At 52.9% G+C, this 22,877-nt stretch overlaps 1 protein-coding gene across 1 annotated transcript in view; it reads left to right on the plus strand.

Annotated features, from left to right (window-relative positions):
- ASTN1 (astrotactin 1) overlaps positions 1-22,877 on the plus strand; it is a 63,838-nt gene that overhangs the window by 9,853 nt on the left and 31,108 nt on the right. Inside the window, exons 5-6 of the mRNA XM_010580723.1 lie at positions 11-246; positions 20,994-21,181. Of these exons, the coding sequence (XP_010579025.1) occupies positions 11-246; positions 20,994-21,181 (424 nt within the window). The remainder of the gene's footprint in view (positions 1-10; positions 247-20,993; positions 21,182-22,877) is intronic.

A 22,877-nucleotide genomic window follows, 5' to 3' on the forward strand; every position in this document is an offset into this window, starting at 1 on the left:
TGGCGGGCAGCGGTCCCGCCGAGGCGGCGGCGGCGGCGGCGGAGGCGGCGGCCAAGGAGCTGGAGTGTAAGCTGAAGAGCATCACGGTGTCGGCTCTGCCCTTCCTGCGGGAGAACGACCTCAGCATCATGCACGGCCCCTCGGCCGCCGAGCCCAAGCTGCTCTTCTCCGTGCGCAACGATTTCCCCGGCGAGATGGTGGTGGTGGATGACCTGGAGAATACGGAGCTGCCTTACTTCGTGCTGGGTGAGCCTCCGGGCGGGCCTGCGGGCAGAGCCGGTACGCGGTGGGGGGTTCCCTCCCCTCCCGGTAGCCGGCCCCGAGCATCCCCCGCCGCCGGGCTCCTCCCTGCGGCACCGGCGTGCGGGTACCCTGCAGCATCTCGGCCCCGGTGCCGGTTCTCCCCGCTGCGGCAGCAGCAGCGGCAGCAGCAATCTCGGCCCCCGGTGCCGGTTCGCCCAGCTGCAGCAACAGCAGCAGGATCTCGGCACCGGCTGCAGCGCCGGGCTGGATGCCGTGGAGATGCTGCAGGCCTGGGGTGCTGGGTGCATGCCGAGGTTGGCATCTGCGGGGCTTGTCTCCAGCTCGGTGCGTGGCCACCAGTGGTTTGTGCTGGCAGGAGGCCTGCAGCCTGCTTCCAGCGTGGCTGCCTGGAGGTGAGGGTTTCTGCTTTGTCTGCCCCCAAGCAGAGTCACTTTTCCTGTAGCCTGCTGGAAAAATACTCCAGTGCCCAGCATTTCCCACCCGACCTGGGTGTGCTGTCTCCAGGACTCCTGCCCTCAGCTTTTAGGCTTTGGCCTGCTCACGTGGTCCGGGTCGTTCCCACCTGCTCTAGCCAGGACTCTGCACTTCACCCATTGTGTGAGACACATCTGCCCAAATCTGGTGAGCTGCTTCAGTTTTCTTCCACCAAAAAAAGCCAACAATTTGCTCTGTTGTTTATGCTGGGACCAGAGCAAGGCCTCTGCCACTTGTGCACAGGGACCCGCTTCCCTCCCCGCCACCTGGAGCAAGTCGCTGAGATTTTTAATTTTTAGTGATATTTGTGCAGAATACCAGTTTCTTATCACCGCCAGCACGTAACCTCCCCACCCCAGGCAAATGCCACCATCGCTTTCCTAGCAGCCCCGTGGGGACTGTGCACACCTCCTGCAAGACCTGTCCATCTGTTGCTGCTCCGGCAGCACCTTGGGTGCCCTGTGAAGTTTTTAAAATGCCACCCTCATCTGGATGTCAGCCCAAAAATGAGGCACTGGTCCCTTGCTTTGCGTGGCCTTGCCCCTCTGTGCCACCCTTGTGTGCGGGCAGAGTATAGTGGTGGCCCCAGCCTGGGTTTTTCTCCCCAGTGCTTCATCACCTCCATGGCCCCTAGACCCCCCTGTGCACAAAGAAGCCCCCGGTTCTGGGTGCTGCGTGGGCTCGAGGCAGCGCTCGCTGCTGCGTGGGCATCCCCCTTCTCCCCTGAGAAAGGCAGAGGCAGGCGGGGGGCTGTTGATTCCATGGCAGGGGGCGGGAGGGGTATGCGGGGACACCCAGGGATGGTTTGCTCAAGGCCAAGGGCCGTGTGGGGAGGGGACAGTGGGCTGTGCCAAGCCCAGGTCCCCCGGTCCAAGCCCTGTGCTGCGGGATGCTGCGGCGGAGGCCTGAGAGCGTTGCTGTGGCAACGGGGCGGCAGCGAGGCGGATGCAGGGGGATGCGCAGGCATGGCCGCCAGGCCCGTGCTGCCTTGACACCCCAAAGGTGACACAGGTGCTTGTCCCCTGCCCCCCTCGGACCCGCTTCCAGGGAGCCGGACCTCGATGGGCCCTGGGGCCTGGGGTGCTGCTAACGGGGAGTGCCTGGGTGGGGATGTGTGGTGCTGCTGGGGTGGGGGTCCCTGGCCATGGCCCCTGCTGGTACTGCGGGGATTTCCCTGAGGATTTTTCAAATCCGCGAGGTTCCAGGTGCAGGAAAGGACCCACCCGCCCTGACAACCCCCCCCTGCACCCAGGGTTTGCACTGATGATGCCAGGCAGAGGTTTGCTTTCACCTCCTTCTGCTTATCACCACCGGATAAATACGAGGACGGCTGGCCCCGTGTCAGAGCACCCAGATGTCCCGGCAGTGGCTGCTCTCTTCTGGGCATTACTGCTGGCACATCAGGCCCCCGAGAGCCTGTGGGTGCATGGGGCTGTGCCGGCCCCTGTCACGCAGGGGTTTGGGCTGTGGGGACACAGAGGTGGTCCCAGTACAAGTCTCCTAGCTTGGGATACTGGGGCTGCGGACGGGGCTGGCAGGACAGGGCACCTCACGGGCCCCCTGTTTGCCAGGGTTTTGGCTTGGTGAGTCCTGGGAAATGCCATGTTACATCTCCTTCCCGTAAGAGAAAGGCTTGCTTTGAAGCTGGTGTGGCCACTTTGCCATGGGGGGTGGTATTATTGTTGTTGTGCTGCTTTGCCATGTGTGGTTGTTGTTATTATTGTTGTTGTTATTATTATTGTTGTTGTTGTTGTTGTTAGTCTGGGCACTGCTTTTGCATGGCAGAAGCCCTGAAGTGCATAGAGGTCTTGCAAGACCCAGACTTGGTAACTCAGAGGCTGCATCCTCTGGAGCTGGAGAGCCTCCAGCCCAAGAAACTCATGGGGCAGAGAGCATCACTGCTGGTGCTGTGCACTCGGTGGGGATGTGGCCACGTCAGGTCGATGTGTGGAACTGGTGTTGACAGCTGTTTGTGTTTCTACAAGCCCTCATGCATGGGCTGGAGGGTGTATTTGAGCATCCTTCTAGGAACCAGGCTTCCCGTAGTGCTGATTGCACCACCCCTGGCAAACCCCAGATCCATTAATTGTGCCCACCTTGTTGAGTTTGAATGTATAATAACATGTCAGAGTGGTGGATAATCTGCACACCCACGTCTGTGCCTCTGAGCCTGGTCTGGTTCAGTATCTCAGCTGGGGGGAGCTGGGCAGCTTCTCCTTCTCCTCTTGGTGGTTTTTGGATCCAGGGCCTGTGTAGAGGGAAGAGGTTCCTGAGGGGAGGGGAGCTGCCCCACCGGTTGGCAAGGGCTTGGACCAGACCCCAGGCTGCTGCCCTCAGGCCAGGGAAGGTCTGGGTTTGGGCTGGGAGCACCATGAAGGGCAGGCGGTGCTGCACAAGTGCTCCTTGCAGTGGCACCTTGGCTTTGCCACATGGGCTCTCGAGCAACTCTCTCGAGGTGTCTCCGTGTCTCAGTTTCCCTGCAAAGAGGGTGAGAGCATGCGGGGAGGTGGCTGCAGCAGGCTGGGACTGTGGCAGGGGAAGGGGCGAGGGGGAGCAGCCAGGAAAGGGTCAGGATTGGGGAGCCCAAGGGTGGCCAGGTGTCATCCCCCTCTGGCCCTGGTTGTCCCCCTCAAAACTCCCCTAAATAATTCAAGTGCTTTCAAGCTTGGCTGGCATTCGTGGAGACCGGCATGTGTGGTTTGCCCTGCCTTGGTGGCACCTCCATGCCATGGTGGCTGAGCCGGGCATCCCACTGATGGTACATGGGTCAAGGTTTTTCCCCCAGCTAGAGATGTGCTGGGGTCTTGGAGAGCCGCATATGTTGCTTGCTAAAAGTAGGGTGCTGGGGGTCTGTGTTGAACTGGGCACCCCAAAAATGGCTGTCACTTCACAATTCTGATGAGATGCTCTGGTGACATAATCAGCTTAATGATGAGCGTGGAGGTTGTTGGCATCCCCTCGCTGCTGGTGGGTTGTGTGGCAGGGACTTTGATGGATCCCCCACGAGCCAAGCTTTTCTGGGGTTTGCCTGTGCCAGTGGGGATGATGGGGACCCGGGGGCTGTCTGCCCAACCTGGGGGTCTGGGGGTGGGGCGGTGGGAAAGTCATGCGGCAGGGGACTGGCATCCATCCCCTTCGTGCATTTGCTTCTCCCCGCTGCAGGTAGCGATGGGCTGCGGCTCAGCTGGGGAGGATGCGTTTGCTTTGACTTGCCTTGATCTGCTGCCCTGTGGCTTTAGCTTTATATTCGTTTTTACCCAAAAGGGTGAGGCGTTGCTTGCTGCCTGCCCTGCGTGCAATATTTTTGGGACTCACTGCTCCCCCGCCTCCAGCCTTCCCAGTGCCAGAGGCAGGTGTGTCGAGTGCATTGGTGCTCAACCCTCCCAAACATGGGGACCCCTTGGCTGCTCCCACATTCCTCCAAAAGCAGAGGGATAGTTTTGGGGGGTATTACCCCTGGTTTATGGTGAGGGGAGGTGCTTGGGCAGCGCTTTCAGCTGCTTTGTAGCTCCCCTTGCTAATGAATGGAGCATGTTTTAATTACGCTGGCTGCCTTCTTGTGCACGTGCTGCCTCGCTGCCTGCGTGTGCTCAGGAGCAGCTTGGCGCACGCGGTCCCCACGTGCATCGCCTTTCATGCTCGTACCCATAAAAACCCACATGGTTTTTATATGCATGTCCTCAGAGGGACGCCGGCACCATCCCCCCATTCTGCTGCGGGGCTTTTTCCCACCTCCTGAATTTTTGGGAAGCTGCGAGGGCATGGAAGCAGGGATGGAGCTGCTTGCTGGTGTGCACTGGGCTGCCTGCATTTAAAATCACCTGGTTCCATCCTGCTTTAAATCAAGGAAACCCCCATTTGGAATGGTCGACTTTCATCTCCTTTTGTGTTTGTTGCATTAGCTGTATTTTTTCTTGAAGGGAGGCCGAGTCTCACTGGTCAGTGGACATTAAGAAATGCTAATTAGCAGCTCAATATTCCCTGTCCGCTAACCTTCACACCCCCTTCTTGCTCACTGCTTGGCTTGGCAGCATTCAGCCGCATTTGATATGTCATTAACTGGATTCACACTCCTGCGAGCTGCTAATTTTTTTGGGCCCCATTCTTTGCAGGTTATAAACCAGTGAGCGGGGTATTTATTAGCCTCCTGGCTTCCCGTGGCCCCTTGGGCTCAGCAGAGATTTGCGATGCAATTAAAAAACGCGCGAAAGATGGTGTCTTTGACTCCTTCACCCAAGTAAGGCACTAGATATTTGAAAAGCGAAGTCTTGAAATGTGGTTTTGTGCATAAAATGGACTTGGGGAATTAGAAAGCAGAGCCAATGGGTCAAACCCATGCTTTCTGGGTGCCAGATAATTCAAGATCTTGAAATACTGGATGGTTTCTCATGTCCTGTTTCTTTTTTTCCCTAAGAGTGGAGGAGCTGAAGGAGCTTTTTCTGACTTGCCGGTTTCCAGCCCAGCTGCCGTGCTCTGAAACAGGGGCAGCGCAGCCCCTCACCCCCCAACTTCTCCTGCTTCCCATCTCCCTCATGGGAGCCTTGGCAGCAGAGGATGGGAGAAGGTTCTTAACTTCAATGACTTTAATAGATTATCATAAACTCAGGCCTTAATACAAGCTGTCATGATTTCAAATTATCTTACTTTTAAATTAAATAGATTCCTTTTTAAACACAAAATCAATTCTAATTTTTTAGAGGGGTGAGATTTTTCAAAGGCACCGATGAGTTGGGCATATTTAACTGCTCTTGAATATCTCCCCAAAATATCTAATCCATTTTTCTGTTAAATCTCAGCTAAGCTCTTGGCTGTGCTGGTGGATGCTCTGGCCATGACTTCCCTGGGTTAATAACGGGATAGCATGGAGGGCCGTGGGGATGCGAGACAGACCACTGCGGGGACGGGGGATGCTGCTAATCGGGCTGACGGGCCGCTAGCGTGCCTGCCCGCCCCAGCTCTCCTTCCAGGCTGCACGGGGAAGCGGTGAGATGTGACACCTGTCGGCTCTCATCTGCATCCCACGCATCTCCCTGCTGCCGTGGACTGCGGGAGGTGGTCCCCCCCCACCACCTACCCTCACCCCTGGCTCCTAAATGGCCCCGGAGGAGGGAAGCAGGAGCCAAGGGGCTGCAGAGTTGTGTTATTCCCCCCCCCCTTTTTTTGTTCACTTCCACGTCAAGTGGGAAGAGCATCCTATTGAGTTTTCGTTGTGGGTTGCTTGGCCCTGCTTCTCTTGCCCGGGTCTGGGCGCCAGCAATGGGTCCCCAAGCTGGTGGCACACACGGTGGGTCTTTGGTCCCGGCTTGCCACGGTGGGAAAGTGGGTCTTGGGGTGTTGCGGTGCTGGTCCCCAGCTCAGCTTCATTTCCAAGGGAGGTGAGGGGACCCCAGTATCACCACTGGAGCCCCCGTTACCTGTCACGTGTCCCCATCCCACGAGGCCAGGGCATGGCAGAGGGCTGCAGTGGGACTCGTCCCACCGCTGGACCCACAGCATTGCTCAGGTGCGAACCTTGCACCTGGAAATAGGTGTAATGGTGAAATAATGGAGCAAATATTAAGAAATTCTTAAGTACCTAGAGAATAACGGAGTTAAATTATACCAGAGGAGCTCAATTGCCTTGCTTAGATTGATTGAATTACTAAATGAGCCTGACTAATGGAATGGAGTGGATATATCGGACTTTTACTCAAGATCCTGAAATAATTTCTCTAATAAGATTGTGAGCCATTAATTGAACTTGGCTTTGATCCTGGACACTGTCACATGCACTGAAACCCAGTGGTATGATCTATGCTCCCACGTGCCCGGCCGAGGGGGCAGCCACTGGCACCTCCATGCCGGGAGGCTTGGAGGGCAGCCAAGGGGTTCACCGGGGGGATCCCAGCCCACCCACGCCAGGACATGTGGTGGGGAAGGGACCCCAAAACAACCCGTCTCAGCAGCTCTTCTGCCCCCCGGCAAAATCCACCCTGACAGTGGGATGAGCTTAATTCCCTTCTGCTGCCAGCTGGGGTCCTAACCCCAGTTCCCGTCACCGTGGGGTGCATTTGAGATGGATGCTTTGGGGTTTACATCTCCTCCAAATCCAGGGGTGCCACCTTCTTCCTGTGTCCTCCCGGAGTGGTTGCTGCTGGTGGTGGAATGTTGTCCACAGCATCCAGAGTGCTACAGTCTGCCCGGTCTGCTGTGTGAGATGCTTGCTCAGCAACGCCTGGGGGCTTGCAGAGCTTCCAGCAAAGCAGGGAGGGACCTGCTGAGGGGATGCACCCTGCCCTGGACCTGCTCTGGAGCACCTGGTGGGAGAGGACAGGCTCATCTAATAGGGTTTGGGTGCAAATCGCTGATGGACCGTGTTCCTGCCCTTGGTCTTGGCCATGCAATGTAGACCTGACCTCTCCACATCCCTTTTCCAGCTGAAGGATGGGGCCAGAGTGGGTGAGGTGACCTGCTCAGAGCAAATGAAGCACTGAGTGCTCCCCCATGCCTGGTCACACACCCTCCTCCAAGCGATGGAGCCCAGCACCAGCCTCAGCTCAGCTACAAGCAGGGGCAGCCCTTAAAACCCAACAGTCAGGGTGGAAAATGCTGCAGGAAAGTGGGCAGCATCCCTGGGAGGAGGATGAGGTCCCCCATGGCCAAAGTGGGGGTGACCGAGGCTCAGGAGGGAGGCACAGGGTGCACGTCCCCATCCTTACGGACACCTTGCCCCCATGCTGTGTCCATCGCCGACCCGCCCTCTTACTGGGAGCAGAGGTTTCGGTGGCACGGTGGAGGTAGAGGGCCTCTTGTACATTTTTTCTTAACCAAGGAAAAAAAAAAATAAAGAAATAGGGATTTCGTCTCTGGGAACCCGTTGCCACAGCAACTGCGCATCCAGCTGGCTCCAGCGGCAGCGGGGCTGGGAGGGGATCTCGCTGACCCAGAAAGCAGCGGGGGGAGCGGGCTGTGGGGCTGCTTGGCGTTTCAGTGGTGGGTATCAGAGTCCGGCAGCATTTGGCAGGGCAGGCAGGGGACTGGTGCTGAGCCAAGGGGGTTGCGGAGGGCCTGGCCCCCTGTTTTGGCTGGACGTGCAGGGCAATGCTCCTGGCTCCTTTTAATCACTTGCAGCCTTAATTTCTCAGACCCCATCCTGGCAGGGATGCTGAGGCTTGCTCCCGTTCTCACCCCGAGACCTGTCCCAGTTTTGGGGGCTGGGCTGCCCGCATGGGCACTCCTCAAAGACCCCCAAAGCTTTGCAAGCATGTTTTACCCCCTGGAACTGGCTCTGGTCCAAGCAGTGGAGGGGACACTTGGGCAGCTGCACACCTCCCTGATGCCGCTCTCTCACCTCTGCTATCTCTCCCCCCATGCTAGCGGCATTTGCTCCTGGGCTGCATCCCATTTCCTACCTTTTAATTTAATTTAATTTTATTTTATATTTTTTTAATGGTTGCTTAGCCAGCTAAATGGAGGCTCTGAAATCATCTCTCTTGGAGTCTTGCTGCAGAGCAGTCCTTCAAATGAAGGCATTTTTGCCTGGCAGGTTTAAGGCAGCATCTGGATGGCAATGGCTCTGTCTTTTAAGACTGGTTGTCCTTTTACTTGCAAATTGCCAGGCCCTGGCTTCTCTGCAGCCAGCCTGGCTGTGGCAGGCAGCTCACACCAAGCAGCATCACTCTGATGGCTGAGGGATTTGTCTAGATAAGGGAAGATTTTTGATTGCCAGATTCTGGCTGCCTGCTATGGCTTAACAGGGAGAAAGTGCCTGGAGGAGAGCATCCTCCTCCGCTCCTGCGGGCTACGTTAGTATTTCTGATCCTGTGTTGCTGCCCTACAGCCGGGGGATACTTGGGATGGATGCTCACCCCGTGGTGCTGGCGCTGGGCTATTTGGGGTCTGGTTTGAGACGTGGTCTAAGCTGATCCTGCACTTCGCTTTGTTGCAGAGTCTTGTTTGCTGGTGATGGGCACAGACAGGGGGGCTGAGCCCATCCCCTCCGCTGTGTCCTGTCTGCAGAGCCTGAGATCTGCTGGGGAATGGGCAGGGGCTTTTTCACCATTTGTAGTTGAAGGAGAAGTAAAGGATCCTTGAGGGACCCTCTAGCTGGTGGTGGCATGTCGGTTGCAGAAGTTTGGGGTCCATGGCCCTGATGCAAGAGGAGACACGGTCCCTTTCCTAGCTGGCTCTGAGACATTTCAGTAATTAGGATGACTAACGAGCGTAGCACAGCAAGCAGCTATGGGGGATGCAGGAAGCTGGCTTTGCTCCCGTGGGGAGCTGATCCAGCTGAAAATTAACCTGGTGGAGGAAAGAAGTTGGAGAAGGGTTGGAGAAGGCAGCAGGAGATGTTAAGGAGACCCTGCCCATGCCCTTGCTTGGACACATTGGTTCTGCTTGGCCCGGCGAGGGCTGTGTTGCCTTGGGAGCGCTCCCTGAATTGGGTCCGCGGTACAAGCGAAACCATTACCTGGCTGCCAGAGCCCTTTGGGATGAAGGTCTGCCTGATGGGCAGGGGAAACCAGGTACAGGCAGGACCTTGGCCTTGGTTTTTGGGAGTGGCACCTCCTGTTCCTCTCTCCTGCACCCCTACCCTCCTCCCCTGCCAAAAAACCCAGCCGCGATGTCACCGTCACAACACAGTGGCTGCCTGGGAAAGCAGATATTAGCAACCCTGAAATATCCCAGGGACAGGCTCTTGTGTGATGGGAGACAGTTACCATGGAAACCTCCTTCAAATAAAAAAAAAGGAAAAAACCACGAAATTTAAAGCAGCCCTTGTAGCTCAGAGGAACTGTAGACCTTGTTACGGGTTTTGGCACCCGCCCTTTTTCTTTTATTTGTTCCAGCTAAAAGGTCCAAAAGACAAGGCAATTAATTTCAGCATCCCAAGGGGAGTGAGAGAGGGAGGGTATGGTGCTGAGAACTAGCTGCCCAGCCGGTGGAATCCCGGTACTTCTCAGTGCCGCTGCCCCGCAGCCACCAAATACCCTCCCATAATGGGGTTTCTCCACCACGGAGGAAGAAGCAGGGGTTTGGGTTTTTTTTAGAAGAGGTGGCTTAAGGCTTAAACCCCCCCTTCCTAGCTCTGTAGGTGGAGGGTTTGGAGGGAATGTTTGTGTGAGCAAAGGGTTCAGGGTGCTGCAGGTGGAGTGAGGATATGAGAAATGACTACAGGGCACAGCTCCAGCATGGGGGCAGGCGGCTCAGCGCAGGTCAGGGTGGTTTGTCTTTATGTGCGTGGCATCAGGAGGTAGTGCCCTTTGTCCTGCCGAGAAGGGCAGTGTCACGGCAGAGAGACTCCTGCAGGGATCAGTCAAGCTGGCCAGCTTCGGTGGGCAAGGGGAGATGCCTGGGAGAGGAGACATTGTGCTCCCAAATTTTCCTGCCAGGGTCAACTTTGCAGCTGTGGCTGCAGGGTGCCAGTGGGGCTAAGTCTGGCTCAGCGGAGACTTTAAGTTGCTGTGGCTAGGTCTGACTCAGCACAGACTTTAAATTGCTGTGGTGCTCTCAGCCCGTCTGCTCCCCTAATGATGTCCTTGGTGTCCACAGCCGCTGGGAAATCTCCTGGAAATGTCAGGTTTGGACTGGAGAGTCCGTTGTGCCTCCCACCACCCTGGGCCAGCCCCGAGCTTCTCTGGGTGCTGTTTTCCTGGCGGCAGTCATGACAGAGCGGAGCTGTTTTCCCATCCCAGAGCTGCATCTCCCCCACCTTTCCTCTATTGCTCAGCCAGAAATAACTGGGCTCTGGCATTTGCCACTTCAGGAGAGCACTGGAGAGGAGCAGCAATGAGACTCAAGAGCTGTCGCACTGCCGTGGAGCTGCTGGCTTTCTTGCTGGCAAAAGGGACAAGCCAGGGAGTTTGTCTTTGCAGACATGACACATGTGGCCTGGGAATTTGAGGGGAATTCGAAATGTCTCTGCCAGCTCATGAGTGGGGAGCTGCAGGGGGTCTCGTCCCAGCTTATGCCAAGGCACAGCTTTAGCTGGGCTGGGGTATGTGTCCGAGCATCCACAAGCAAGACAGTGCCTGAAACAACCTTCCAGGGAAAAATCGAATCAATTTTCTTAGCTTTTCAGCAGGAGCTGCTTTCTTCCCAGGTGTGCAGCGCTCCTGGTGAGCTCAGACCTGGTGTGCGGGAGAAGTAGCGCGGTCCCCTTGGTGGATGGTGGAAATGCCTGTGAGCTGGGGAGGGGAGCACATCACATGCATTGAGCCTGCTTAGTCAACCTTGGACCTGGGCTGGCTTCCACAGCTTTTTATTATCACATTTTCCCCCTTTCTTGCTTGTCAAGTAAGGCACATCTCTGGTTAACAGCTGGAGGACTCAGCTTCAAGCTGCCCACTCTGAGCATCACCTGCCCAGTCCTCCCCCAACGCCGGCCAGCACAAACTGGGGTGAAGGGGTGCCCTGCGGGCACTGGGGCTGGGGCCTGAATGAAGGATGCAGAGGTTTGTGGGACAGATGTGGTGCATGTCTCCCTGCGGGATGATGATGGTGTGGACAGCCCGGGCTGGATCCTGCCTCCTTCTAATTAAAGCTCAGCACCAGGGAAGAAGGGCTTTTCATGTGCCATGGGATGAAAAGCAGCATGTGTGTGAAACAGCAGCAGGAAAGCATTGGGGTGATGGAGGGAGGGGAGGAAAGGAAGGGCCACGAGGTGGGAGGAGAGACGCAATGGCAGGAGATAGTAAATCACCGGAGAGACCGCGCGAAAGCCAAGGGGCATTGGAGGGTACTGGCAGAGCCACTCGCCACGGGTGTGAGCCACGGCATCCCTGGTGGCTTCTTGAAACCACCGTGCACAAAGCCCAATAAAGCGCCCTTTGGGGCTAATCACAGCAGGAATTAATGGCTGGTTTCGCACCATGTGGCAGGATCCATGTCCTGGGAATAGCACTGCAGGGGCCATGCCTGTGTATTCAGCGGGGTTCTGGCCAAGGAAGGGAGGAGGTGGCAGGATGGGTTGCTGAGTCCCAGTCTCAGCAACAGCCAGAGCCTGCGGGGTTAAAGCAAATATGTGGCTGTAAATGCAGGAGTTTGCAGTTACCAGGTGCTCAGAGTCTGGCAGGGCTCTTCCCTCTCGAGATACCGAAAACACAGCTCACTTCCTTGCCTTGATTTAATTTTGTTTGCTTACAGAAATGCTGCTTATTTGTTAAAATGGGATGCTGTTTCCCTTTGGCACAGGAGGAGCAAGAGGCAGCAGCCCCTCTCTCAGAAAACCCCTGGTCATGGGGGTGCTGTCCTGGACAGGGTGACCCTTGGCACTTGGTTGGGCTGGAGCATCCTGGCTCCATCCTCTTTTTTCTGGCCATCTCAGATTTCAGCACTGGACTAAGAAAATCAGTAGATTTTCCTCCTTTTTTTTCCCCCATGTGAATGCGAGACAACTTTCTGCCCATGGTTATGACATTGGGGTTTCCTTTTCCCTACCAATGGTGCCAGCCCTGCCTGAAACGACAGGCAGGCAAATACAGGCAGGGCTGTACTGCTGTGTGATCGCATGAAAGCTGATGGGTGCTGAAACTGAAGAGCGGTGTTACATAATTTGGTCTGCAATGCAGAAGCACTTGCTTAATTTTTAATTATCCAATTGCCTCACGTATGTAGCACTCAACCTGGGAAGCAGGGTTGGCCCGTGGTCACGTGCAAGGGGGCTTGGCTGGCAAAGATGATGGGAAAGCCTTCACTCATGTTCCTGTCCTTCCCAGCACAGTGGGAATAAATGTGTCCCCATGGCACTGACATGCACATCAGGAATGGCGACTGGGAAGGATGCTCTGCAGCCACCCCAAGGACTGAGGGGTGTCCCACTGAGAGGTGGGAGAAGGGGTGCAATGGTGTTTGAGGTTTCTCTGGGTCACAGTGTTAGACAAATGGAAGACACCGTGGTTGCTTTGCATCCAGACTTCCTGTAGCTGCTGGTAAAAGAGCCCCGAGTGCCTCCCGGGGTGGGTTTGTTGGGATGCGGGAGAAACAGTGAAGGAGCTGTTGTAGATCTCAGCTGTGAAGCACCGTTTCTTCCCCTCCCTATTTCTCCCCCTCTTTCAAATCCCTGCTCTGCACTTTCTGTCCTTTCTACAAAGGCAGCCGCCTCAGAGCAGCTTAGGCTTCAAAGTTCCCAAAATAACAAAGGTTAAAATAAATTAAAAAAAAAAAGAGTTACTACAAGATCAAGTCAGTGCCCCGCTTGCACCTGGGCTCGGAGCTTCAAAGCGGCTGCAAAGAGCCCCCCTGCAGCATCCATGGTCGGGCATCTCAACGCCTGGGGTCCCATCTTCATCCTCCTGAAGTCACCGGAGATTTTGCAGTAGCCAGGATGAGACCACAGGTAATTGCATCCATTGAAAGCAGCAGGGGGTCCTGCTGCTTTTGCTGCCCATGAAGCCAATCTGGAGAAGGTCTCTCGCGGTGATGGGCAGGTCTGTGCGGGTGAGAGGAGTGTCCCCAGGGCTGTGTCCTGCACCCACCAGCCCTGTCCCCTGGCCAGGCAGCTGGGCAAACAGCTCCTCGTGGGGAGGCTCTGTGCTCAGCGTGGTGCTTTGTGCCTCTGCTGGCTCTGCTGATTTATATAGATCATCAATATGACAATTATATACACCTGCAGATTTAATTACCTCCATTTTCGTCAGGCGGCGACAGATTTATGCCTCCATTCAGTTCCTGTAAATCTGAAACAAGCTTGACTAGACCCAAAAGTCCTCCCATTGATCACTGCGCACTGGCTGGTCTCTGGCCCTCTTGACAAGCTCTTCTTTCAAGAGTGATAAATTCAAGATGCACAGTTAACTTTTTCCCCTTCTACATCTTTCTTCCTTCTTCTTTTTTTATTTTTTTTCATTCTCCCCGTTATCTTTCAAAGCCTCTCCACAAACTTGAAAATGGAGCTTGAAATTGGGTAAGAGCTCCCAAGCACTGAAGAGTTTATGACATTAGACTGAGACAGCAGTAGCCTATGCCTGCCTTCTTCATCCCAGTATGGGGCCAGTGGTGAGGATTCGTCCTGCCGCCAAGACCAGCATTGGTCCCTCCAGGGGAGGTGAGAGGAAGAGAAGGATCGCCTCTTGATAAAACTCTTGGCCCTGCTGTTGGCAGGAGAGCAGACAGGGTTATTTCAATCCTGTTTCACCCCCTGGGAGGGCCACCTCGTCCCTCCCATGTCCCAGAAGACTGGCAGGTCCTGGCTCTCCCCCCAGGAGATGAGGAACGAGCGGTCGTGCTCGTTTCCTGTGCTGAGCATGAAAACGCCAAAATAATGTCTAATTTGCCCAACCTCTTGGCCTCGGCGCAACAAGCACTTAAACAAATTAGTCTGCAGGAGCGGGCTGAAGTTTACCCTTGAAGTGAAGTCCATGTCATCACTGTAATGCATCCTCCCCCACCCCCGCCTGTCCCACCTCCGCCGCTGCCTGACCTCGCCTGTACGATATGCTCCGATGTCTTGCTAAGTGCCTGGCAGATGGGCTGGAGTGGCTGGCCATTACCTTCCCTGCCAGCCCGCGATGGATATAAATAGCCCTTTGCCTCCCCATGAAAATCACTGGCTGGCTTGGAAAGCTGAAGGTAATCTTGGCAGGCGTCTTTGGTCTGTAGGGTCTGACGGCATGGAGGGCTGGGGTTTGGAGAGGGGGAGTTGCCAGCTGGGTGTTGATGAGCTGTCTTAATGGGAGAGAGCTGCCTTGGGGTCTCCTTCCCTCAGCAAGACAGTGCCTGGACGAGCAGAGGGTCTCAGCTGCTCCTGAAGGGACATGTGGATGTGGGACACGTCCTTGAAAGGTGGCCTGGGTAGCACCTACCTGGCTTTGCAGCCACCCTGCATCCCCCAGACACTGGGCAGTGTGGGGGGCAGCAGGTTTGTGGTCCCTTGGCATCTCCAGCCATAGCAAGTACCTGATAATTGGGGGAAAAATGCTAAAAATGCAGCATATATAGCGTGGTCCTTTCCCTAGTGCCAAGGTCTGTGCTGCAGGGATTTCTCAAGCTGGAATTTGTCTCTGGGCTGTCTGGCTCAATAGCCACTGGCAGCTCTGTCTTCCCTGAATTCGGTTCCTTTCTCAGTGCTTTCAGACTTTATGGTGGATGAAACAGAGCCTTTTGTTAGTTTTTACATACCTGATTCTTGCAAAGCAAGAAATAGTGAATAATCATTGCCTTTCCCACTGCTCCACTGGCTTCATGATTTTTATAGGCTTTTATCATGTCCCTGCTCAGTTGTTTGTTTTCCTTGCTGAAGAATCCTAATACAGTTGGTTTCTCCTCTCCACAAAGCCATTTGCAACATCTCATCTTCCTTGTACCCCTCCTCCAAACCTTCCAAACTTTGCCTCTTCTGTTATGAGATGGCTGACCTGAATACCACTTGCAGGATTTGAGATTGGCTTGCTTTCACCAAAGTTGCATTTCACCTGCCCACTTCCTTGCCCACTTTCCTCCAGTACTTCGCAGCTTTAGCTTTGAGGAGACTAAATTTAGCGTTGGTGACCAACTTTGTCATTCGCCTCCTCTTCTACAGCATTTCTGAACAGCCAAGGTCCTAACAAAGATCTCTGCGGGGCTTCTTGGTAACCTCCTTTCATTGTGAAAACTAACCTCTTACTCCTCCCCCACCTGGTGGGCTTCAAGAGGACTTTCCCTCTTATCCCAACCCCACTTTGGCGCTTTGGGAAACTTTGAGGGTGGATTTTGACAAGAACTCTTTGAAATGAGTCCATCAAACTGGATCACCCTTACCTACTGGCTTACAGTGTTGAGCGACCCATATTTACCCACGCACCTACTGGTTCCTCTAACAAACTGTCCAGGGCAGAAGTAGAATTTACTGGTCTGTAATTTCCGTGATGCACAAGAGCTTTTTAAAGCAATTGGGGTCTCCTCTGCCAAGTTTTGCTTCTCTGGTTGCTCACCCTTTCTGAGCGATAGCTGTTGTGTTAGTGGAGTCCAGCAGCTGTCCTCCTCCGCTGCTTGTACGTGAGCACCATCTGGGCTGAGGGGTTCGTGCTCTCCATCTCACTGATTTTCTGGGAGGCGATTTAGCCAGGGCAGTAATTTTCCATGGCTGATTGGGAGTTTCTCCATCATTTGGGCTCTTTCCATAGAGACCTAGGTTTCCCTCTGGAAGAGGTGATGTGATGGCATTGCAGGGTGGGATATCAACTACAGATGTGGTCCTTTCTGCGGTTTATATATCAACCTTGCATCTTGTAGGTTGTTGTCACACATTCTCTTTATTTTGCTTTTGCTCACTGTTGTGGTGTGGGGCTTTGGGGTTTTTTTTACATGACTATGTCCCCCAAGTGTTGGTCCAGGAGCTGGATTTGTCTCTCTTCCCACATCTCCTCTGTAGGTCACAGTTACAGCAAATGGGCCCAGACTAACAAAACAGGAGTGAAAATCAAACACCAGCAAATGTCCCAGTCTGATCGTTGTTTTTCCCAGCTTTTGGTCAAAATTGACAAAAGCGGTGAAAAAATAACCTCGGAGGGGATGTTGTACAGGTGTCGTTGGGCACGTGCTTGTGTCTGCAGGGAAGAGCAGGGCGATGTGGCACATAGTGTTGTAAGGTCAGCAGCTGCAGAGCAAACCAGGTCAACTCAGCCCCATTAATGATGAATTGGTGTCCTTCGCTCTGGAAACGGCTGCACGGCACAATGTTGCTCCTAGAGTGATGGAGGGTTTTGTTGTTAAAGAAAGGCATGAATTAGGGCCATGGAATATTCAGGACAAAAATCCCAGTTCAAGGCTAAGGCATGGCTGCAGCTTTGAAATGTAATGATGACCTTCCTAAAAGCAAAGGCACCCTATGTTTCAAGGAGAAACCTGGTTAGCTGTCAGCCTTGCTATGACAGCTAAATGGCTTCACGTGTACCAGCCCCACATGCAGACGTCGTGGTGGGGTGATCTCTCTGACCTAGGCAGAGAGTGGCTTCAGATACAGCAGGAGCCTTTTCCTTGAGCCTTCAGGTTCTGCCATGTCTATGGGTCTTTTGGAAATTTTGCCCAAGGTGCTCTCTTCCATGAAGCAGGTTCCTAATAGACAAAGTGGGGTTTGTGTTTGCTGGTATGGAAAAGCTGGATTGTCTTGAAAAAGCAGAATGACCTACAGAATGAGCTGGTTTTCCTACCTGAGACTGGAGACGGGAAAAAAAATCCAAATAAAATATGGATAGTCAGTGATGAATGTGATATTTTTAAATGGGCCCATAAAAACATGAATATTATCCCATGAAAGTTGTGTCACAAAAACCTCAAAGTAAAAAAATATCAGAATATGTGTTTTGACATCTGAATTGATAGTAATCAAGGCCTGAGGTCCCAACAGAGAGTGCGAGTGGCTCATGGTGGGAAGGTCTCCTGAGTTACTTCAGACATTGGAGACCCTTGGAGGAGTACAAGGCCAGGGCTTGCTTTAGCTGAGTTAGAGCCCTTTAAAGGATGTGCGAGGTTTAGACACAGAGCAAAAGCCTTAGCTAATGGGGAACTTAAATAAAAACACAGTCAGGCTCCAGGTGGAAAATAAGCCAGGCTTAAATGTTAATGAGGAAATATAAGTCCAAGTCAAAATCTGCACTCTGCTGTATGAAATGGGTCTGCAGAGACTGGCATTATGGCAGAGTTCATTTGACTAATCGGAGGCATCTATTAGTGCAAAACGCTTGCAAATGGAAAGGAAAATTGTTCTGCCGGGTTTATTTTTTCATCAAAATGCTGGTGTGTGTTTTTAAGGAGAGTTGCTCTCTTTGTGTGCCACGATGCCAGGTCTTGGTGGGGCAATGAGGACACGGGAATGGGTCCATGTTGATGTTGGGCTCAGGGGGCCACAGTTTCAGCATTGCACCAGCTCGGGTGCAGAATTGGGCTGCGGTGGAGGTGTTGCCTCCCAAAATTGGGAGATGCAGAGGTGTTGCCTCTAGAAGGACTGGGTTTGCTTTGGCTGGAACAGCTGTCCCTAGGGAAATGAGGTTATTTGGGATGATCAATAATGAAGCGGTATAAATCCAGCCACCTCCAGCAACTTCATCTGGACTTTCATCCTCTCCTCAGTTTGCTCCTCTACAACCTTCCCTACCCCCCTTTCCATCCCCCCAGATGGTCTGGGAGGGGAGCAGCCACGGCCCTTATGTTGAAAGCATCAGCTGGGGTCTTTGGAGGCTGCTGCTCCTGTAGGTATGAAGGACCTGGGCCACGTTTGATACCAGGTGAATGCAGCACAGCCTAATTAGTGGTCTCCTACTGTTATTAACCCCTGACTCAGGCAGGCTATTTTTTAACAGAGGTGCAAGAAGTTAATATTAGTGCTAATGGGTTCATATCCAAGGCTTTAATGAAAGCCATGCAGGGACCAGGTCTATCATCAATATCTTTCAAACTTTGAACTTGAAAGTATCCTCTCCCCCCTGCTTTTTTTTTTTTTTTTTTGCTTTCTGCCCACTTTCCTACCTCTTCTGGGGTCTCCTGGCCCCACAGTATGAGCTGGCCAGTAGGATTGGCACCTGCCAGCCCCATGGCAGAGCTGAGCCCCTATGGCACCCAGATAAATGGCCCCAATTGGCTTCATGGGTCACTGTAGCATCTCCCACCAGGTGATGAGATGTCTGCTTGGAGAGCAAGACAAAGATAAAAGTGGAATTCATTGGACTGGGAGAAGAGAGAGCAAAGCGATGCTGTGTTAGGGAGGAATCTTGGTCTTGGTCTTCATCTTTGTCTTGGTTGTCTTGTTTTGGTCTTGCTCTTGCTTGAACCAAACTCCAGGAGAACATCATAGGCACAGGAAAGCATTTATATGTACAATTTTTTTGAGCAGAAATGGAATGGGACAGGGGCAGCTGGGGTATTGCTACGACCTTTGAGGAGGAGGTCCAAGGTTGAAGCTCACTCATCCAGGTACTGCCTTCAAGAGCCTTTGCCCAGGGCAGGAGCAGAGACAGTGGAGCAGCCCTGTCCTGCAGTGTGATGGAGCAGTCATAGCCTGTCAGTTTGGGGTGATGGCAGTTGATTTCTGGGGTGGTTTTGTCTGTCTCTAACACTTCTAACTTGTGTGTGTTGCAGCTGCAGGGTTGTGTTGTGATGTTTGGTGGGAGAGGATAACGTACTCAGGCTCTGTGGCTGGATTGTGCTCTTTTAAAACAAGAATCAATTTTTTATTGAAATACATTTTTCTTTTTAAAAATAAGCCTGTTTAAATAAATTTGAAATTATGACAACCTATTTCAAGGCTTAAATTTACTATAATCTATTAATCATTTAAATAACTCCCATCAAGGAGTCCTCCTCAAATATTAATGAGCTGAAGGGTGCTGCTTTTTCAGTGATATGTCAGATCAGGGGGAAAACATCTTTAACTCTAGCTTTCTAAATGTCACAATGTCATATACTTAGTATCTATTATTTTCACTCTTTACAATGGAACAAATGCTGGTATTTACATTTTTCCAAATGTCAGTACGTTGAGTTCCTGTTGTGCATAAAAGCTCTTGCCTTAATTACTCCTAATTTCACGTTAGCAGGCAGGTGCGGGGAGAATATTTTCTTCCATTTGAGCTGGTTCATTTGAAGTTGAGAAGCCATAGGGAGTTGGGGAAGCAGGAAAGCTTGTTTTCCCTTTTCAGCCCATGAATAAAGACCAGGTGGGAGAGGAGGAGATCTGCTTTTTCAAACCCTCCTGGCTCCCAGGACCAGCTTTTCAAAGGGGCTCTGTGTGCCTAAACACGCAGCTCAGCGGTTAGAGGGAATTTCAAAAGTGCTTCTGGCTTCTTAGATGCTTTAACTCCCCTTGGTTTTGCTTCCTGGTGTCATCGAGGAGAGCTCAGCATCTCTCTGCTTGGGACACTCAAAGCGCACTGATTACCATCAGAAATATGGCCCGTGCTGAGCAGAAACAATCTGCCAATTCGCTCTCCGCGGCTAATGTTTCTTTTGATTAATCAAATCAGTTTGGGAGGATGAACCTGGTTCCTGATGCAGATTTTTCTCCCCCTCCCCAGTAGCTAGCTCACTTAAGGCAGCCTAATGAAATTAATTAACAGTAAATTTAAAATGTTGTTTTTCAGCACTGTAATTGAATTCCAGTTTTCATTTGAAGGCAGCATGAAACAAGCAAAATAAAGATGACAATCTGCAAAGCGAGCTGGGCTCTTTCCCACTGCCATCAAAACGCATGCCTACAAATGGCACGGAGTGGACGGGTCTGGCTGGATCGTTCCCATGGGGCAGAGACAGGAGGGAAAGCTGCATCTCGCTGGGAAGCTCATCACATTTTTAATGGTCATTCCAACAAATGCAACAGAAGCTTATATTTTCAGGAAAAAGAACTACTGGGCAAATGGCAGGCTTGAGCTGAGGGCTGAGATCAAGGTGATCTGAGATGGTGATCAAGGTGATCTGATCTGAGATGGAGGTGGTGTTTAAAACAGTGCCCGTCTCTCCTAGGGATGTGCTGGTGTCACCCTCCCTTTTGCTAAAAGCCAGCCGTAGGATGTCCCTGAAACTTTGGAGTCAGCCAGGTGAATTTGGTTTAATTAGGCATTTAGTGTCCTGCTGCACATGTTGTGTCCCTGTCCTCAGCTGCTCCTCCTGCTTGGGTGTCCTCTGCTGCCATCACTCCTCAGCCCAGCTCTGCTCATCTGTCCCACTACCCCCAAACCCTGAAGTTAAAGGTACCTGGGGAAAGTTGGGGTGTTTGGGCAGAAGGTGCAGGTACATCTGCAGATGTCAGGGCTGAGTCCTGTGTGCGGAGCCGTAAAAAATGGTTAGAGACAGAAAATCTCTGAATGCACCTCAATCAGAGCCATAGCTGCAGGTGCGATCGCAGCCACATGCATGTTTCTCCATTCGCAAAGGATGGGAAATACTTTCTGTCTGCAATAATTTGCGGCATGGTCCCAATGATCCCATTAGTGCTACCGAGAAGTTGTCCTATATCCTCTGCTCCCCACGGCTGGAGCTGTGTTTATCATGAAGCACGTGGGTGAAACCTGTCCAATTTAGGGCTGGAAGGATGCTGCCAGGATCCCAGGCTCTGGCCTCGAGATGCTGTCGGTAAGCGCTCTGTCCCTGCACCACATCTGGATTTTACCCAGAAATATGATTTTATTCCACTTTAATCCTTCAGGGTGTGGGTTGTGTAGGGGCAGCCATGGTGCTGGGAGGAGGTGACCAGAGGGAGCCTGCTCTCTGTGTCCCTTGGTCCCTCCACCCATTTTTGGGGAAGAGGCAAATGTCCCCCATCACCCCTCTCCTCCACATTTCCCGCATGACTGGCTTTGCTTTTGCAGAGATCTCGGGCAACACAGACGACATCCCACTGGTGCGCTGGCGGCAGCAGTGGCTGGAGAACGGCACGTTGCTGTTCCACATCCACCACCAAGACGGGGCCCCCAACCTGCCCGGCTTTGACCCCACAGACGAGCCCCAGACTGAGTCGGCAGAAGAGGAGCTGAGGATCCTCCACATCTCCGTCATGGTACGTGATGGAAAGGCAGCCCCTGTTTAGGTGTCCAGAAGCCTGTAGAAAATATAGGGGCTTTTGAAAAGCCATATATTTCCCCATCTGGCTCCAGCTGCCCTAGGATGGGGAATGGGGCCCACCTCTGGGGGCTGGTTAAGATGCCTTGGGCACCTCTCTGAATGATGCTGCATGCACGGTGCTTTAACATTGGGCTGCTTTAAACCTCTCCGTTGCAAATATGTTTGCAGGAACGCCTTTATCCCTGGAGGGTGCTGGCCTCTGAAGGTCTCAACCACCTTAACCCGGGGTTAATTCACATTGACTTGGTCAGGAGCCCTTTGCCCTGTGGATGGTGCCCAGCACCCGCTGCTCCGGCACGCGGCGGGTGTCACGGTGCCACTGGGTGCTGTCACCACCACTTTTATCAGAGCTGCAGCCCCGTGGCCATGGTTTCGCAGTGTGCAGTAAGCAAGAGCATCCCATGCGCGGGGGCTGCACAGCTTTTCTCCTCCCCCCAGATATGCGGGGATGAGGCTTTGATGGCAGAGAAAGGAGGGTGAGACAGAGATCTGTGTGCTGGAGGTGGATCTGTGGTTTGTTGGTTGTTTCTTTTTGTTATGTTGGAAAAAATTTGAAGAATCTGACAATTTTTGTGCCACTGGAAGATAATTAGCCGGAGACAATGTGTTGCCGAGGCCGCAAACAGGCTGTTTAATGGTGCCTATCCTAATGAGAGCGTCAATAGCTCTTCCAGATTGCAGCCCCAGGCCAGGTTTCTCCTCCATCATTTGTGCGTGATTAGTCTGGAGGAAAAAAACCAAAACACTGGGAAAGCCATCCCCAAAAACATTTTGCATGGTTATCTTTTTTTTTATTGTCCGTTCCCAGCTGCTCCTGAGAGGGTGCATCACCTCTGGAGAGGCTGGCCCCACTCTGCCACAGTGGTCTTGGTCTTCTTGGTTACCTCTGAATCCCAAGATTGAGACGGGAGTGCCTGAAACAAGGCTTATTATCGAGCTGACGAAAAGGATGTCTGCAACTCATTGCTCTCGTACCAAAATGTGTAAATACAGGTTGCATCCTCCCTCTCCCCCTTTCTCCTCATCACTCTCAGCTCTGCTCCAGCAGCATCCTTATGGCCTGACAAATAGAAGTTGGCTTTTGTGCCAGGAGTCAGGATCACATGGACTTTTCAAGGCTGATTTTCTTTCTTTCCCATGTGGTTGCCAAGAGAAGAAGTGAGTGAGGGGTTGTATCCACCATGGCAGCGGTCCGCACGTGGACTGTGTGAGAAGCGCTCCTGCGCCCGTCCAGTGCAGGGCTCCTCTCACAGCCATTGTGCGAGTGGTGGGTTGAGGGGGGATGAAGGCAAAATGGGTTTTCTGTGCTCCAATGGAGAGGAACCAGGGGTCTGAGGTGATAATCTGACCCCCTCCAAAGAGCAGTGGGTGGAGGGGCTCAAGCTCTGGTTTTCATCTTCATCTTAGGTGGCCACAGGCTGCTTTTCCTCAGGGATAGTTTTTGCTCTCAGACTATCAGGACAGAAGAAATTCAGTTTCAATTATATAACAGGTCTTTTTTGAGAACCCACAGACACAGTCCTAAACAAATGGGCACCCACCTGACTCGAGCTCCAGCTTGCTCTCCCTTGTTTACCACCACAGGCATATGGCAGAGCTCTCTGGTGTTTGGGGGATTTAATGTGCATACA

This window comes from Haliaeetus leucocephalus, unplaced genomic scaffold, assembly GCF_000737465.1.
Source record: "Haliaeetus leucocephalus isolate CR32 unplaced genomic scaffold, Haliaeetus_leucocephalus-4.0 Scaffold730, whole genome shotgun sequence".
Classification (NCBI taxonomy): Eukaryota; Metazoa; Chordata; class Aves; order Accipitriformes; family Accipitridae; genus Haliaeetus; species Haliaeetus leucocephalus.